Raw genomic sequence first — 16,770 nt, 5'->3', positions numbered from 1 at the left:
ACCCACACACACCGCTGGCCTGGGCTCCTGCTGCTGCTGAAGATAAGACGTCTCCTGCTGAGATGTGAACTCAATAACTGAAAACACAGTTTGCACTTCTCACACAAGCTGTCAAACATGGAGAGAGAGAGAGAGAGAGAGAGAGAGAGAGAGAGAGAGAGAGAGAGAGAGAGAGAGAGAGAGAGAGAGAGAGAGAGAGAGAAGCAGTGCTGCAGAAGAGCACAGAAATTGTCACACTATTCAGCATTCGCCTTTGCCTTTTCCCACAGCAAACACGCGCGCACACACACACACACACACACACACATATACACACACACACACACACACACACACACACACACACACACACACACACACACACACACACACACACACACACACACAGCGACTAACCTGTCCAGGTTAAGTTTGTGTGCCAGCATTCTCCAGTCGTTGCCGCGGGTCTGAGGGGCGTCCAGGCTGCTGCACAGTTTCTGGCGGATGGATGGAGGGATTCGGAAAGCGTTGGGGCCCACCAGCGTAGTGATGTTACTCGCAGGGTCCAGCAGAGACGTATCAATACACTGTGAGTCCTGCAGGGGGCGACAAAGAACAGCACCAGTGTCACCAGTCCTGCTTACTTACTGCTTAAATACTCCATTCACACGTATAAAATGATTATACGCACGCGTGTTCACGCATAGATGTCCTCAAATTTAACACCACTTTAACTGTGATTTAAGACCTAAAATAAAACACTTTAAAATAAATTGTAAAAACTCTTTAACAAAGTTTTGCAGTTTATTAGCAGCCACAGGTTTAACGTAGTGAGTGTGTTTTTAATGCTGTAGCCTCTGTTCCTAATTGAAATATCTTCGTGGCACATCTTAAAAGGAAAAGCAGAAAAGTGAAAGTTGATATAAGTAGTTTAAGACAATTTCGGCTTTATTACAGAACTGTACATTTATTTGCAATTTCTTTATTAAGAATGTTTTTTTCTTCTTCAAGAATTCACAGGTGTCCTGCTTTTGGCTGCAAATAAACTCAGCAAGAGAACCGACAGCCAACAGAGTTTTTGAACAAGACAGGAAATTTGAGGAGCTCACCACCATTTCTGGCTTTTAGAGCAAGAGAAAGGGCTACTAAACACTTTTTGATTAAATCATGTATATGTAGCACAGCAGGAGGTTTAATCTCTTTCTAAAAGACATGTGACTGTAATCAGAACAGCAACAGCACAAGACACAAGTTTAACTTCTATCCTTCATATTCAGCTGTTCTTTGTGGACAGGCGAGTTTTTTGCAGCGTGATGAGGCGATGCTTTGCTACAGCCTGGTTCACGCTCACACATATTTAAACTCATGGTTTTGAAAAATTGCCTAAAATGAAATTCTGAAAAGCAGAAAAAAAAGCCTTTGCAGGCTGTCAATCAAATTAGAAGTGGTAGAGGTTTGAGATTAGGAAACGAGACGTGTCTAAAGGCAGAGACTTTGGCAGCGTAAGCAAAAAAGCTTTCGAATCGTAGTTAGGTAAAGTTGAGAATTTGAACAAAACAGACAGAGCAGCAGTTCCGGCTGCAAGGTGAATTTTTTGTAATGTGCTCGCTCTAATACAGGGTGGTCGCTCTAATACAGGGTGGGCACCTCGTGATTTCTCATTAACATATTAAACAGGGGGAGAGAGACAAGAGAGGCTGGTGCCAGAACAAAACCTGTTTGGTGGATGTTTTATAACATTAAATGCAACTATAAATGGATAAAACGCACATCATCATTCATTTACTTTTTTTTTTCCTATTAACAAAAAGCGTTTCCTGGCAAACTGGTGTTGTGCTGCTGTACAATAGAAATACATCCAGTGGTGGATGAAGTACAAAAACCGTGTCCTTGAGTAAAAGTAGAGCTCCAGTATGTAAAATATGACTCCATTAAAAGTAAAAGTGCTCCCTTTAAACCTTCACGTGATTAAAAGTACAAAAGTATTTGCCTTCAGGTCTACTTAAGTATCCAAAGTACTATGATTTATTATGGCAATAATGTTCCTATTATCATTTTTGTCAACTTGTTTATTCAACTCTTTAATGTAAAAAGACTTGAATGCTACAATTAACACAACAATCTATTAATAGAATGATATTAATCAAACGATTGATTGATTGATTGATTGATATCTATTTAAATTATAGTTTAAATTAAGTTTTAGTGTCACGCTGGTAACTGAACCTCACATCATATTTACATATTAATACAAAAGAATTTCAAATGGTGTTAACTAATGAATGTATCCAGTCTGGTCAACCACCATGTAGAACACAAGTAGAGAAAATTGTGGCGAGTTCGAGTCAGAAGAGTCTTCCATCATTTATTTCTCTCAAAATGTTCTGCTCACTGTTGAACTGATGCTGAAGCGTGTGTCCGTGATAAGTAGAAACCACCGAGCGCCAATCAGAACAAGTTCAAGAGCATGAGCTCTACCCTGATTGGTGGCTTCCTGCCAGCGTGACCAGTGACGTTATTATTCACTTATAAATAAAAAGGAACGATCGATTTCGCTTAATGTAGTTGAGTAAAAAGTCAAATATTTGACTTTATTATGGTATGGATTTAAAGTAAAATTCTCCCCAAATGGAAATACTTCAGTAAAGTCCAGATACGTGAAAAAAGCTACTTAGGTACAGTAAAGATTTACATTTACTTCGTTACAATCCACCACTGAACACAACACACAGGATGTGCTTTTATTGGAGCCAATCAGGTGTTTTACATCAAGCTGCTTCACACCATATTCACCACACTATATCTTCTCCATCTGTTGTTGCATTTAGTTCTTTTTTAAATAACGTCTGAAATATAAGAAAGCATTCCACTAAGACGAACGGAAAGAAAAATAACAGAGTAAATCACAACTCCTAATCTGCCAGACAGCTGATAGGAACAGGGGCTCGTGTTTTCGGAATTTATTCACAGAGCAGAGATCTCCCGTCTTTCAGCGCTAGACGTTCGCCGAAGTGGTTATATTATGAATTAATCATTTATCCCGAAAGCTCCGATTGTTTGTTAAGTCATCGTTGCAGCATGGCATGTTGAATATCGAGGATGAGCAGCTGTTTCTGGCAGCGGAAGCCTGCAGGAGGTCCTGTGGGAACCAGGCAGTGAAAGTCAACACCACTTGAAAATGTACAATCTCCCAGCTTTTAGGACTTAATGACAATTATCAGAGTGCCCAGTCACTCAAAGAGGTCCTCCCAGGAGCGAGAGGAGGGAGAGAGAGAGAGAAGTGGGAGAAATCAGATGGCCTGCCATCAAGGGAGACACGGCGGCGATGGCGAGAGCAATCGAACAGCACGTAATTCGCATTAGAGTGATGCTCAGAAAGCCCATCCGCACCTTCATCACTCCGCTCTTTTGCGCACAGATGTCAGCTGTACGGACGGGAGGCTGATTAGCCTTCATCGCAGAAAGAGTTTCTCCGAATTTAGCTGAAAGATTCGACGGCGGTGCAAACACAGTGCTGTATTTGCTCTAATTGTGCATCCAAAATCATCTGTCTCCCAAACATCTTGTGTCAAAACCCAAGCGTCCTGCTGTGTGTGTGAACTCTTTTCTTTTTTTTCTTTTTAATCCCTGTTCTGATTGTACTGTCTGAGAGTTTTACCTCTCCACATCCAGACTGATGAACACCCCAACATGGAGAATAAGACATGAAACACATACACTGACCACATAACAATGTCCATAAAGCTTGCTGTGGATGGTCTCACTCTTGCTTCTTACCTGGATTCTGAAGATCTATTTTCTCTCAAAGATTTAATTACACTTTAAATGTATTATATGTAATGGCTCCTAATCGACCCTAAATGAGGACATGTCCTCTCCAGGTTCTTTGGCTCTCTGGATTAAAAGCTACATCCAGACGCTTTGTATTAATACCTATTGTTAAACAAAGCAAACATCTGCGTCACTCACCTCGGACAGCGTGGTGTTGAGCTGGAAGATCTGGCCCTCGCCCTCCACCTGGCGCACACACAGTTTACAGGCCAGCTCCACGGTCGCAGCGCTGAAGCGCTCCAGAGTAAAGGTGCAGTGCAGGTTCCTCTGAGAACCGCTCCATACTTGTTGAAACGCCAGCTCCTGCAGAAACAGCAGGCCGGAGAGTGTGTTTTCATTTGCTTTTCATTATGCTTCATATTTTCCTTCTTTGAAGAAATGAAATGAAGTCTCCCAAGTGGCAGGCAGAACTCACTCTCAGGGGATTTAGTTTGTATGTTCGACTGTGGAAAAAAATCTTGCTCTTATTCAGATTTTAAAGTGCAGATCCGCTACCTGGTATTTGGCCAGCAGTTTGCTCTTCCAATGTGTGTGCAGGACGTCGTGCAGCGACAGACGCAGGTTGTGTGTGCTGTCCTTAAAGTTTAGGGACTTGGGTTCATCCAGGAGCTTCCCACCCATCTGCTTCTCCATCTGCAGCACCTCCTACAGGACAAACAAACACACACACACACACACACACACACGTACACACACACTGTTAGTTCCTAATTACAGGTAAACACATTTCCGACACACTCCCATTGTTCGTGAGTGTTTTCAAGCGTATTGGCGTCCTTTATTTTGAAACCGTGTTGATCTGAGCGAGCCAGGACAGAAGAGCGACGAAAGGCGTGAATGAAATTTTTCCGAGCTCGGAGTTCTCTGTTCGTGAGAACAGTTGGCTGATGGACTTTCTATTCAAATGAATGTGTCTCTGTGCAGCATGGAAGCAAGCCTGTAGCCTCCTACCACTCATCTGTGCTCTCCCACACACAGCTCGCAACCACACACACACACACACACACACACACACACACACACACACACACACACACGCCATGCAAATGTCCAAGAGTGAGCACAAACACATAGATTATCTATGAAATATAGCCATAAACACAAGCAGAAACACATGTGCACAAACAGCTACACACAAACACACACCATCACAAATAAATGTCATGTACATGCATTAAATCATACTGCGAAATCCATAAATAAATTCACACACACACACACACACACACACACACACACACACACACACACACACACAGGCTCAAGTGTAAACAAACACAACATATGCATACCTGTTACATAATTTGTACACAGGCTCACCCACACACACAAATTTCTTAATAATACACTGAAGGAAAGAGATGATGATGATGATGATAATAATAATAATAATAGTGTTTGTGTAATGCCATATTGTGTTACATTTCATCCGACTATTATCACAGTGATACACACCAGTGCTCTACTTCTACCATTTCCAGTTCATGATAATTAATAGTAATAATTTTTCTATATTGTGCTCTGTTACAGGTGCGTTGTGCAGGTGTGGAAGTGGAAGCTGTAAGCTGTGTTCAGGGGGGTCAGACTCACTTTGAGGGCGTCCTGCGTGTCGTCCAGACAGTACACGCGAATGTTGTACTCGAGGGCAGTGCAGGTGACGGGGCCGAACACGGCCAGCTTCAGTCTCTTAGCGCTGGCTGCGCTCACTGACTGACCCACTAAGCAGTACGTCCCCAGCGTCTCGGTCAGGATATGACACGCCTCCACGTCCATCTGAATGTAGCAGGGGGTGGTAAAGTTCTCTTCCCCTACCACCACCACGTCCTGCACACACACACACACATAGATATAGTAAAGAATCTGTCGGCTAGTTAACAATCTACAAAATGGTGAGGATTTCAACGTTATCCATGGACCGTTGATGATCATGGAGATTATAATATGCAAGTCGTTGAGCTGACATTAGCAGCTAGCTGGAAACATTAGAGATGATTTTGCTGCAGCAAATAGCTGAAATGAATCAGAACAACATTCTTTAACTGGAAATAGCAACAGTGCGATGAAGTGAAGCCCGGAAGATGCTCGACTTAACTATCGTGTTTTTCAGACCACTCTTGTGACCAGTCTTGCTGTGTGTAATAATGCATTAACATCCTGATACACGACACCACCTTCACGGTGCAACATTGAAACCCTGGTCCTCTAGAGTGGTTTGGTGAAAACCAGTGGTGGATGAAGTACACAAACCGTGTCCTTGAGTAAAAGTAGAGCTCCAGTAGGTAAAATATGACTCCAGTAAAAGTAAAAGTGCTCCCTTTAAACCTTCACGTGATTAAAAGTACAAAAGTATTTGCCCTTCAGATCTACTTAAGTATCCAAAGTACTATGATTTATTATGGCTATAATGTTCCTATTATCATTTTTGTCACAAGACTCTTTGCTTAATCAACTCAGTTTATGAGAAAAGACTCGAATGTTACTCTCAGCACAACAATCTATTAATAGAACGATATTAATGAGTCAAACACTGATTGATATCATTACAAGGATCATGAGCCCAAAACCTTCTTTTTAACTACTTAAAAAACAAATTGCAAAAAGTGTTGTGGCACGTTCGAGTCAGAAGTTTCTTCCATCATTTATAACTCTCAGAATTTCCTACCTGCTGTCGAACTGATGCTGAAGTGTGTGTCCGTGATAAGTAGAAACCACCAAGCGCCAATCAAAACAAGCTGAAAACAGAGCGAGCGCTCTACCCTGATTGGCTTCCTGTGTGCTTGAAAAGTTACGTTTTTATTCACTCATAAATAAAAAGGAACGACTTTTTTTTTGCAAAACCGTAGTTGAGTGTAAAGAAAGATTTTTGACTGAAATGTAGTGAAGTTCAAGTAAAAGTCTCCCTAAATGGAAGTACAGATATTTAAAAAAGCTACTTAAGTACATTAACGTTGACTTTAATCCTTACTGTCCACCACTGGATCCTGCAGTGAGTTGGGCACTTGTGGTTTTCAACAACTTTGCAGAAAGCTTTCAAACAGAAAGACTTGCTGTTCTGGTCAACAATCTGTTCTGAACGCTGTTGTATCTCCTATTATGTTGTGTGAATTGCCAAATTTGATGTTCAGCTCTGCTTTTGCTCTGCTAATTCGACCTTCACACTCTGCCCTTACTTATGGAATGTGCAGTCGGTAAAGTTTGTCCACAGGCCAGGCGTATACAGGCGTGAAACCTCTACTCTATATTGTGTTCATTCATGCTCTGCTTGGAAATGTTCACAGGAAAAACAAGAAACAAAAGTATTTTATTTGTTTTGCACTTTTGTTCTTTTCTTGCATGCCCTATCACAAGAAAGTATTTTTTTCCCACCTACAATTAGTTTAAAAAAATATATATATGCTTTTTTAATGAAACAAAGTCAAATATTCACAAATCCAAATATGATCCCGAATCCAGAGCGCTGACCTAGAAAAGTACAAGTCGGCTTTCTACACGTTATTCGCTGATTACCATTTTTACTCTGAAACTCTCATAAAAGATATGCTAAATATGAGATATTTCAACATATGCAGAAATTCATTTTTGGGTGATTAAAATATTCTTCAAATTCCAGCACCTGCAAAAATCCTGGTGACTTTCCCCCCTGCAGTCATTTTCTCCTCTTGCTATTTTTAGCAGTACTTCAGGCATTAATGGAAATCTAGCCTCTCCTTGATACCAGCGAGCCAGTAATTGCTGACGTGATTCGGGGTCATGCAAGATTGTCTATTCGTTTGTCAAATTTTGAATCTAAAATGTAGAAAATTTTTTTAAAATAGTTTTACAAAAACATCTGGTTTACATGGGGAACAAATGATATTGAATTGTAGTTTACTTTTGGAGCGTCACATGGTCACACAGTACTGATGTATAAAGCAGCTGTAGAGTTCAGACCCCACACAGTTAACCTCTATTATAACACTTCTTTCTGAGTCTCACTCCTGCTTTCATTATGACCATCTGAGGCATCGCATCTCGAGCTTCTTCTCTCTATTAGTTAGAATTTCTGGCTGCTTCTGCAGGCTTCTTGCTGTCATTAATTTCATCCCATTACGAGCGAAAGAGAGAGAAAGAGAGAGAGAAAAGGAATTAAAATACTTTATTGTCGGCTTGGCCATTAAACAGCAGCATTATGACTGGTCATTAGCCTCTGTAACGGGTCCTGGGGGAGCAGCGGATTGCACAGCGTTAGTGAGATAATGAGGAAACAGCACAGGGAAACTGGGCTAATGCCTTCCAGAACTGATTTATTTACCCGAGCCCTTAGTCAATCCATCATGACGCTTGTTTTTTTTTTTTTTTGTCTTTTCATCTTTTTTAAACATACAACAAAAACGAAGTTAAAAATGCACTTTATAATCCTTGACTCTTTACTGGAGAATTGTGATAATAAAAAGCTTTGCACAAAAGTCATATCCTGTCAAACAGTGCATCATGGGGAGAAAAGCTCCCATGCATTTCCAATATATCGTTTTATATATATATATACTGTGTGTGTGTGTGTGTGTGTGTATATATATATATATATATGAGCAGAATACACAATTGGGCAGGGCTAACCTGAAAAAAAACCAACAGAAAAAACTTTGTTATGTGCACATGCATTTCTGTCTTCGCTGCAATGCTCAAAACCACGGCCCTGAACTCCGTCTCAACCAGCCGCTCGCTGCTGACGGATATCCCTTGCTGTGAGATCTAATCGATAGCCATTTCTTTGTTTAAAGTGGTGAAACGCTCATTTGGTTTTTAACGCTCGCGCCACAACATCGACATCCATCAACATCGCCGGGATGTCTGCTTATTCGCAATAATATACCAAAGAAAAAGCCCTCAGCTGTAGTGTCTCTCCAGTGTCAGGGCGAGCTGGTGTGTAGAATCAAGGACTGATGTTTTGGAATGATGGAGCGTATGGAGGATTTATGGTATTGTGAGAGAAATGGACTTTGTGGAGTGAGTAATCTGCTGCTCAGTGAAGTGAGTGCAATAGCAGTCCCAACAGACCAAGCTCTCTCTCTCTCTCTCTCTCTCTCTCTCTCTCTCTCGTTCTCTCTTTCTCTCTCCCCCCATATGCCCTTAATCACTCTCTCCCCAGTGACTCTTCCATTCTTCTTCTCCTTTATTCCACAGCTTCCTCTCTTGTCCTGCTTTGTCCTCTCTGTCCCTTGTGTCTATTTCTAGCCGCCACTGTTATATGAGATTTTGTCACTTCTTTCTGTGCAGATCAAACAATGCAATATTCATTCTAAATTTAAAATTTCAAATATGGCTACAGTCTGATAAATATGACTTTTTGTTTTTAGATTTTAGCATCTAAAACCTCACATGACTTTCTGTAACTGTTATTGTTATTGTTCAGTTTCGGTAAATCTGTGCCCAGTGATTCTCCGATTTTTGTTCTTGGCTGACAGGAGCGGAACCCATTGTGTTTTTTTTTCTGTTTTTCTGCTCACCACAGTTGTAAAAAGTGGTTACTTGAGTTACACTTGACTTTGTCAGTTCAAATCAGTCGAGCTTTTGACCTCTTTCATCAAGATGGCGTTTCTGCTCACTTGTACAATTTGTAGATTGGTCTTCACTTCTACTCAGAGAATCTCTGCCTCTCTAAAATACTCTTTTTATACCCACTCATGTTACTGACCTGCTGCTAATTAGCCTAATTAGTTGCTAAATATTCCTCCTCCTTTAATTTTTCGTAACACATACTTTCCCAGCCTTTTCTTGCCTGGGTCCCAACTTTTTTAGATGTGCTGTGACCTTCAATTTCAAAATTAAACATTTGATATAGTTTTTATGCTCTATACTGAATTAAATATGGGTTTCTGAAATTTGCAAATCATTGCATTCTGTCTTTTTCACAGTGTCCAAACTTTGTGGGAATTGTGCTTGTAATAACCAGAAGAATAATTTTATAATAAGTGCTAAATAAATTAAATTCCAACAAGCTGATCTGAAAATTGATTTCTACACTGTAAGCACATTTTCACTGCAAAATAATTACAGATAAGATTAGATTTTTGGTTGAATACAATCTGCAAATGTGTGCATGTTTAATTAAAGTCACATTTGCATAAACAAATTTACCAGCAATGTTTAAGTTTCATTGTTTTATCTATTGTTTTTAAAACTGACCCTTTTCACCTTTAGTGTGTTGCCTTGAAAACTCATTTGATGAGAGTGTGTGTGTTTGCGTGTGCGGATCATGAAAAATCTTTAACTATGTTGGGGAACTATAAAGTGCATCTGTCGCTCAGCAACAGTTCTGGAACAGTTCCCACATTGTAAAAAAAAAAAGAAAAAAGAGACACAAAAAAAATACGAGGACTAGCTGTAAAAATGGGTTTCTTTTCCATTAGCGCTTAAATGCATCTTGTCTGAGGAAAACAGTTCCATGCCTTTGTGGTTATTTGCCCTTTTTTACTTTTTTCCCGGCATCCAAGCGTTCCTATTTTTTTTTTTTTCATCTTATGACCACCCAAGAGTGTTTTATGTTTGATAAGATGAGACAAGGTCACAGACTGCTGCTAAGCAGCTCAAAAGCAGGCATGGCTCTGCGGGGAGATGAATGCGGATGTACATCGTAGCCAGAGCTGGGATATTTGACAGCTGCTTGGAGCGATCTAAAAGAGATCGGCTATGTTTACACTTGATTTGCTCCAGCTTTGGTTGGGTGACATCAATGACACTGTCACAGTGGGCAAAACTGAGGTTAAAAGTTCTTTTAGTTCCATCAGAGATGCTTCCAGATGTCAGTTCGGGACAATGTCAGTTATAACGCTATAATGATCATATGGCTTTCTACTACAGGGCTATAAAAATTCTCTACTGTTGGTCAGAAGGTGGCGAATAATTTTCTTTCTGCAACAGCAGCTGTGACTGATTCATATCATGGGTTTATAGTAACTAACTTGTTCAACTAAGTTAGTGTTTCTGTAGCAACAACAGTTTGTTCACAAATGGTTCAGGAAATGGAAACCGATAATAAGGTGCTTTACGTAATAGGTTTATTTGACATATGAGGAAGGAGTCTCCAGTGCGAGCGCTTTGTTCGTCTTCATGAGTTGTGGGTTGTTGGCAAAAACATTATGGGTTAATGGACAATAATCTACTTTAAGCTATTACAAGTAACTCTGCATCCATCACGCTAATGTGTTTTATTCCTAATTTAATCCATGGTACGTCTAAAGTGTTTTTGTGTGTGAGAGAAAGAGCGAGAGAGAGAGTAGTGTTTTGCGTAGACCGTTTCATGCTTTATGCACAGCTAATTAGAGAGCTGGTGTTGTGTTCACATGTGATAACAATAGCGGGCAGTAACCGGGTGCGTTGTTCACAGCTATGCTCATGGTCCTGTGCTCAGATAACTTCTCCAGTGTTAATGACAAGGCCGGCGGGTGGCCTGCACTATCAGCGCCTCACTAGCATCTATGAAACAAATGCTAAAAGCTCATCTTCTCCTCTCTCTGAAGCATGGAGTGTGAGGCACAAGGGGGCACACAGAGGCATGGGCTGCCTGATAACACTCTGTTCTCCATCGCCATCTAATTAACTCTGGGGTCTGTTTACAGAGGCTGGCCCAGCGTGGCACCAACCAACTCCGGCGCTCTTGCCCGGCTTTCTTTTTCGCATTAAAACCGCCAGGTGTTGCGTATCGCCATGCTATCTAGCAGCAGCATAGGTTCACCCAGCTCGATAGTTTGCGGACACACGGCGGCTCGAGCTCCGTATATGTCCCCCACCCAATAAAGATGTAGAAACAGGATACAGTTTACACTGCGTTTGTGCACCTCTGCGCTCTTTAGCTGTTTTCTCATCTCTGAGTTTAAAAATGAATGAGACTTAAATTCACTCATACTCACCTCCCATTGTCCGTGCTGCGACTGGCTCTTCAGCTGAATAAGCCAATCATCATTGTCAGCTTCAGCGCAGTGGTGCATGGTGATGATAACCGGCCGGGTGAGCAGAGCTCCAGGAGGCCCACAGCTCACCACTGGGCTCAAAACAGTCTGAGTGTCGTCCACTAAAGGTCTACGCACACATATACACACACACACACATGCAGAAATAACACAAAGTTGTGGTATCTTTGTCTTTCTTATTAACACTAATGCTTTTTTTTAGGTTGGTTTCACAGTCAATCTCAGATGGTGAAGCAGGCACTAAACTGGCCTTTTCGCCATACGTGAGTTTAAAATTCCTTCTAATTCGTTTCCTTTAAAAGCAGCTTTGACTGTAGTTCAGGCTGCATTATAGTTTCTATGGTAACTATATGGTGGACAAATAACACAAATATGTGTTTCTAAAAAAAAAAAGGCTGCAGTGTTAACAAAATGATTCCAGGAATTAAAGTTTCACAAACATTTCCCATCATTGACATGTATGACATGATGTAACTGTAAATGGATAAAACGTACAGTTGCGATGTCATGAAACATTTCGCAAACACAGTGTGGCTGGAAACAAACTTTCAACGAGACAGTTGTAAGTCCTGATTTATTTATACCCTATTTTTTTTTTTTATATATTTTTCCCCACTGTATATTTGGACTCAGACTGTCTCAGGAACACTGCATTTTTAAATCTTATTTCTATAGCAGTGATTATAGTGAGGTCATTTTTGGGGTTGTAATGAGCCTCAGTGGCCCAGAGAGAGATGGAGATTCGGCTTCTGGAAAACAGTAACTTGGACCCCGGCTCTCATTATGTTGTTTTGTCACGGCCAAGCTGGGGAAGGTATTGGAAAATGAGCAGAACACGGTGGGGACGAGGTTGGGGGGCTAGATGATTTCCAACAATCCTGTCCGGCTCCGCTGATGAATGTCAGAGACTACAAGGGTGCTCTGCTTGTGGCATTATTGGGAGAGGGACGTTACCTCATTGTCTCCTTCCTGTGCACCGTCACGTACATCTCGTACACTCGTCCCTGAGGGATAGCACCTGCTGGCACCAACAAGCTCACGCCTGTGGGTAGACACAGACACAGACACACACACACACAGCAACTGTCATCAAACTGTGACCTCTGCCACACATTGCCCTTTGCCAGGTCTTGTGTCTGCCAGTGCTCACTACGGCGCCAGGCAAAGTGCAAAGAGCAAAGCACTGTCAATGTCACACACACACACACACACACACACACACACACACACACACACACACACACACACACACACACACACACACACACACACAGAGTCTTGGCCACAGAGCACAGAGCCAGCTTGGTGTGGAAATTCCCTGTTTAGTTTTGGATGTGACACCATGGAGAGGGTTATTTTCCAGCAAAGTGCTGCCTGCTTCCTGCTCTCACACAGTGTCACACAGAGAGCATTGATCCCCCCCCCCCCCTCCTTCTACTGAACTCTTCATGGCAACACACTCACAACGACTGAAACATACAAAGAAAATGAAGACCGTCTCGTATTTGTGACCGCTGTCAACAGTTTTGAAACGGTTTTCTGACGCTCAGCGTCGGGACAAAATTAAAGCAGAACCAAACTCGGACGATTTCTGAAAACCCACGTGCACACTTTCCAGTTTTTATTTATCAGTCGACTGTGAAAACTCCCACTGCGATTGGGCTTGTTACGCTTTTCAGTTCACTCCAGACCAAGAGTCGGTGTGCTGCTAAAATATTCATCTCCTGAAACGTACAAGGATGCTGTGTGTAAATGAACAGAGAGGTGCCTTGGAGAAAATACAAACTTTTTTTCCAACCGACAAAAACATCTGCTTTCGCATGCGCTTCACGTGGCGAGAACGCTCCGTGCATCATAGCGCTCTAGAGAACCTTGGAAAACATCTTTATAGTCCAGTCCTGATGCAGTCAGTCCAGTCAGGAACAGTGGGCACATGTGGATTTAAGCTACATTACATACTTTGAATCGCTGCTAAGACCTAAGAGCACTGTTCCAATCCTGTTTCATAATCAATTAATGGCTAAGAGTGCCTTAATCCCTTTATATCATGCATATGCTGCATTAAGTCACTTTGAGCGCTGTCCGTGTTGCTCTCGGAGGAGCTGTAAAAATCAGTCTCCATAATAGAGAGGATTCAGTATGACTTGCGTTGGAAACATTACAGAGAACTATTGACCTGGAGAGAGCAGGGGACGTCAAGCTGAACGGCAAGATAAGATAACGAGGCTCTGTGTCCATCATGTCCAGCAGAGCGCAGAACACAAGGCGAGCTGCAATCTTGCCCATCGCAGATACCAGCAGATTTTTGCAGCATTCAATTTACCTCAGAAGTGGGACGAGCTTAGAATTACGCCATTTTTGACCTCTACGTAGTGATGGTGGTGGGGACGACGAAGACGGTGCCTCTTTTGCCTGTTTGTCATCAACAAGAAGCAAATCAATGCAATAAGACGAGCCACTGGATAAGACAGACTTTGGCACTATAAATGGAGAATAAGTTATAGTGAGTAATACTAAGTGCTTAGGTTAACTGATTCGCTGCAGTGGCTGAGCTATATTTACTGGAAGATCAACATGGTGCTCTTTCACTGTTTCGGCGTCATGATAATCGATCTTGCTTTTATGGCTGAATGGCACGTATCGACATATGAAGGAAGTGAGTATGAAGGAAATCTGAAATTGTTTTGTAGATCTGGCAGGAAGGTTTCATTCGGTTTTGGCCTACGAAAACATTTACACACAATTATGGCAAAACATTAGTAATGAATGAGTTATAAGGCCTGGGCTTTTCAAAAAAGAATCTGTGAAGGCTTTCCCTGACAGGGTTAGCTGGCTTCTCACCCAGCAGAAGGCTTACAGTGATCCCTGGCACCCTGCCACCCTCTGTCTTGTATTTGACTGGTGTAAAACCGTGATAAATAGCACCTCAGGCATTATGTGTACACACAGCACCTCGTTTCTCTCTCCATATGCCTATATGAGTGTCAGAATGACACTCTGGCCCTGAATCAGTCAGCTCTCTTTGAACCAGACATGGCGGTGGAGCGAAGTTCAAAATCTCCTGTTGTCTCCCGAATTCTCTTAGTCAAAATATTTGTGTAAATTGCTGGAAACCGCCTATAATCTGTGTTTATAGACCTGGCTGTAAGGCGTGCAGAGCTTCTCTGTCAGCAGCACCCAGCGCGGCCTGCTCTTCATTAAGGCGTTTAGCATCAATCAGTGGCTGGCAGCACAGGGGCTACCACCATCCAGACTGCATGTGCTGACAATTGCATATACACTACACACTACTGGATCACTTCAAGATGTTCTCTAGAAGCACAAGCTGACCTCGTAATCAACCTTAAACACAAATGTTTACACTGAGAGCTGAAAATGCAGGACACGTTTATAAAATCATGAAGATTCTGCTTTTCAGTAAGCCAAAGAATAAGCGCCTGAATGTTACATGAACAATAGTGTCATGATTAACTCATTAAATCTCAATCACCAGACTGTTGATACATTTTCTACATTGGCGGCTCTGAGAGTTCAGTGTGTAAGTCAAAATGTAGTATATAATTAATGCGATTGTTCTGATTCCCACATGCAGAATTATACAGTGGACACAAATGGAAAAAAGTCCAATGAAGCCTGTTAGCCTTTTTAAAAAGAGTCTCCAGTGTCAGAGCTGTAACTCTTTTTTTTCTAATTATTTTCAAAAGCTGCTGTAGAAAGTAAAGCAGGAAGTGACATGTATTAGGGATGCTCTACAACTGTAACTATAAATGGCTAAAAAGCATGAGTTTTGATTTAATAAATAGACCGAATTGCAAGTATAGAAAACAGGATACGCTGTTATTGAAAAATATTGAACATCAAGGTAGAAAAATCATCGCCTGGTCAGTACGTCTTACACACCTGAGTTGGGCACGATGAGGTGGCCTCCGAGGGAGTTGAAGGAGCCAAAGGCGGTGCAGGACGGGTCTCGGGAGCGCATCAGACTCTGAGTGTGTCGTCCCATGGTGTCGTTATCAATGAGTGAGTGTGCCAACTTGGGAGAAAGTTTGGATGAGAAGTCGGAAAGATCGTCCTGAGGAGTCACCGTGCCTGATGAGTTGTACACTTTGATCTTCAGGTTGGGCAAGGGGTCGAGCAAAGGAGAGTTAGTCATGGGGATTTTGTCAGCCACGTCGTGGAGGGCATAGACGGGGCCGCGGTACATGGCCGCTGCCGAGGTCAGGTCAGGGGGTGCGGTCAGGAGATCGGCTAAAGGGAAAAAAGTAGAAGGGATAGGGTTAAGGCTAAGTATAAGGATAAGTTGGTTTTCACTATTCCATAGTGTAAAAATATTTGGACTTTTCTGTATGTAACAAGTCGCTTTTTATTTATAGGTTTAGCTATTTAATTTAATAAATACACTACCAGTCAAAACTTTTTTTAAACCTCAATTTTTCCAGTTTTTATTCGAATTTATGCAGATTCATTTCTCAGTGCACTCTGAAATCTAAGCACAGAATAATAAACAATTTAACATAAAAAACACATCATACATTAGTTGTGTTTAACATAATTGAATCTAAATTTGTGCCTCATTAAAGTAGCCATCTTTTGCAGATACAACAGCCAAAAACACTGATGGTGTTGTTTCTACAACGGAAATCAATGATTCTTTGAAAAGTTCTTCCCAACACTGTAGCTTTTACCCTTCTGTCTGTTTTATTCCATACCAAATTGTTGGGGTTTGGAGTTAGGGGACTGTTCTGGCCATTCCATGGTTTGAAGCCTGCCATCTTGTTCTTTTCTTGGGGTAGGTTTGGGGTCGTTATCTTACTGTAAGATAAGGCGTACACCAGAGGGTATCGCGTGGCACTGCTAAATGCTGTGGTGGTAGTTTTGGTTCAGAGTGCCACTGACTATGGATACAGCAAAAAAATCCACATATAAATCCACCCCCCAGACCATCACGCTTCTTTCTCTATACAAGCTGCTGACTCCTAAAAACTTGTCTTTTAATTCTGTTGTGGCTTAG

At 41.7% G+C, this 16,770-nt stretch overlaps 1 protein-coding gene across 4 annotated transcripts in view; it reads right to left on the bottom strand.

The window, feature by feature from the left end:
- The window catches only part of unc5cb (unc-5 netrin receptor Cb), a 155,881-nt gene that overhangs the window by 3,050 nt on the left and 136,061 nt on the right, over positions 1-16,770 (bottom strand). For all 4 annotated transcript variants that reach the window (XM_083568312.1, XM_083568310.1, XM_083568311.1 and 1 more), the window contains 7 exons: positions 15,660-16,007; positions 12,714-12,801; positions 11,700-11,868; positions 5,401-5,634; positions 4,306-4,455; positions 3,949-4,113; positions 397-575 (listed from right to left, as the gene is read on the bottom strand). In XM_083568312.1, coding sequence (XP_083424438.1) covers positions 397-575; positions 3,949-4,113; positions 4,306-4,455; positions 5,401-5,634; positions 11,700-11,868; positions 12,714-12,801; positions 15,660-16,007 — 1,333 coding nt within the window. The remainder of the gene's footprint in view (positions 1-396; positions 576-3,948; positions 4,114-4,305; positions 4,456-5,400; positions 5,635-11,699; positions 11,869-12,713; positions 12,802-15,659; positions 16,008-16,770) is intronic.

This window comes from Silurus aristotelis, assembly GCF_946808225.1.
Source record: "Silurus aristotelis genome assembly, chromosome: 18".
Classification (NCBI taxonomy): Eukaryota; Metazoa; Chordata; class Actinopteri; order Siluriformes; family Siluridae; genus Silurus; species Silurus aristotelis.
Note: the sequence above shows the minus strand (reverse complement) of the source record. Positions and strands in the feature narration are given on the sequence as shown.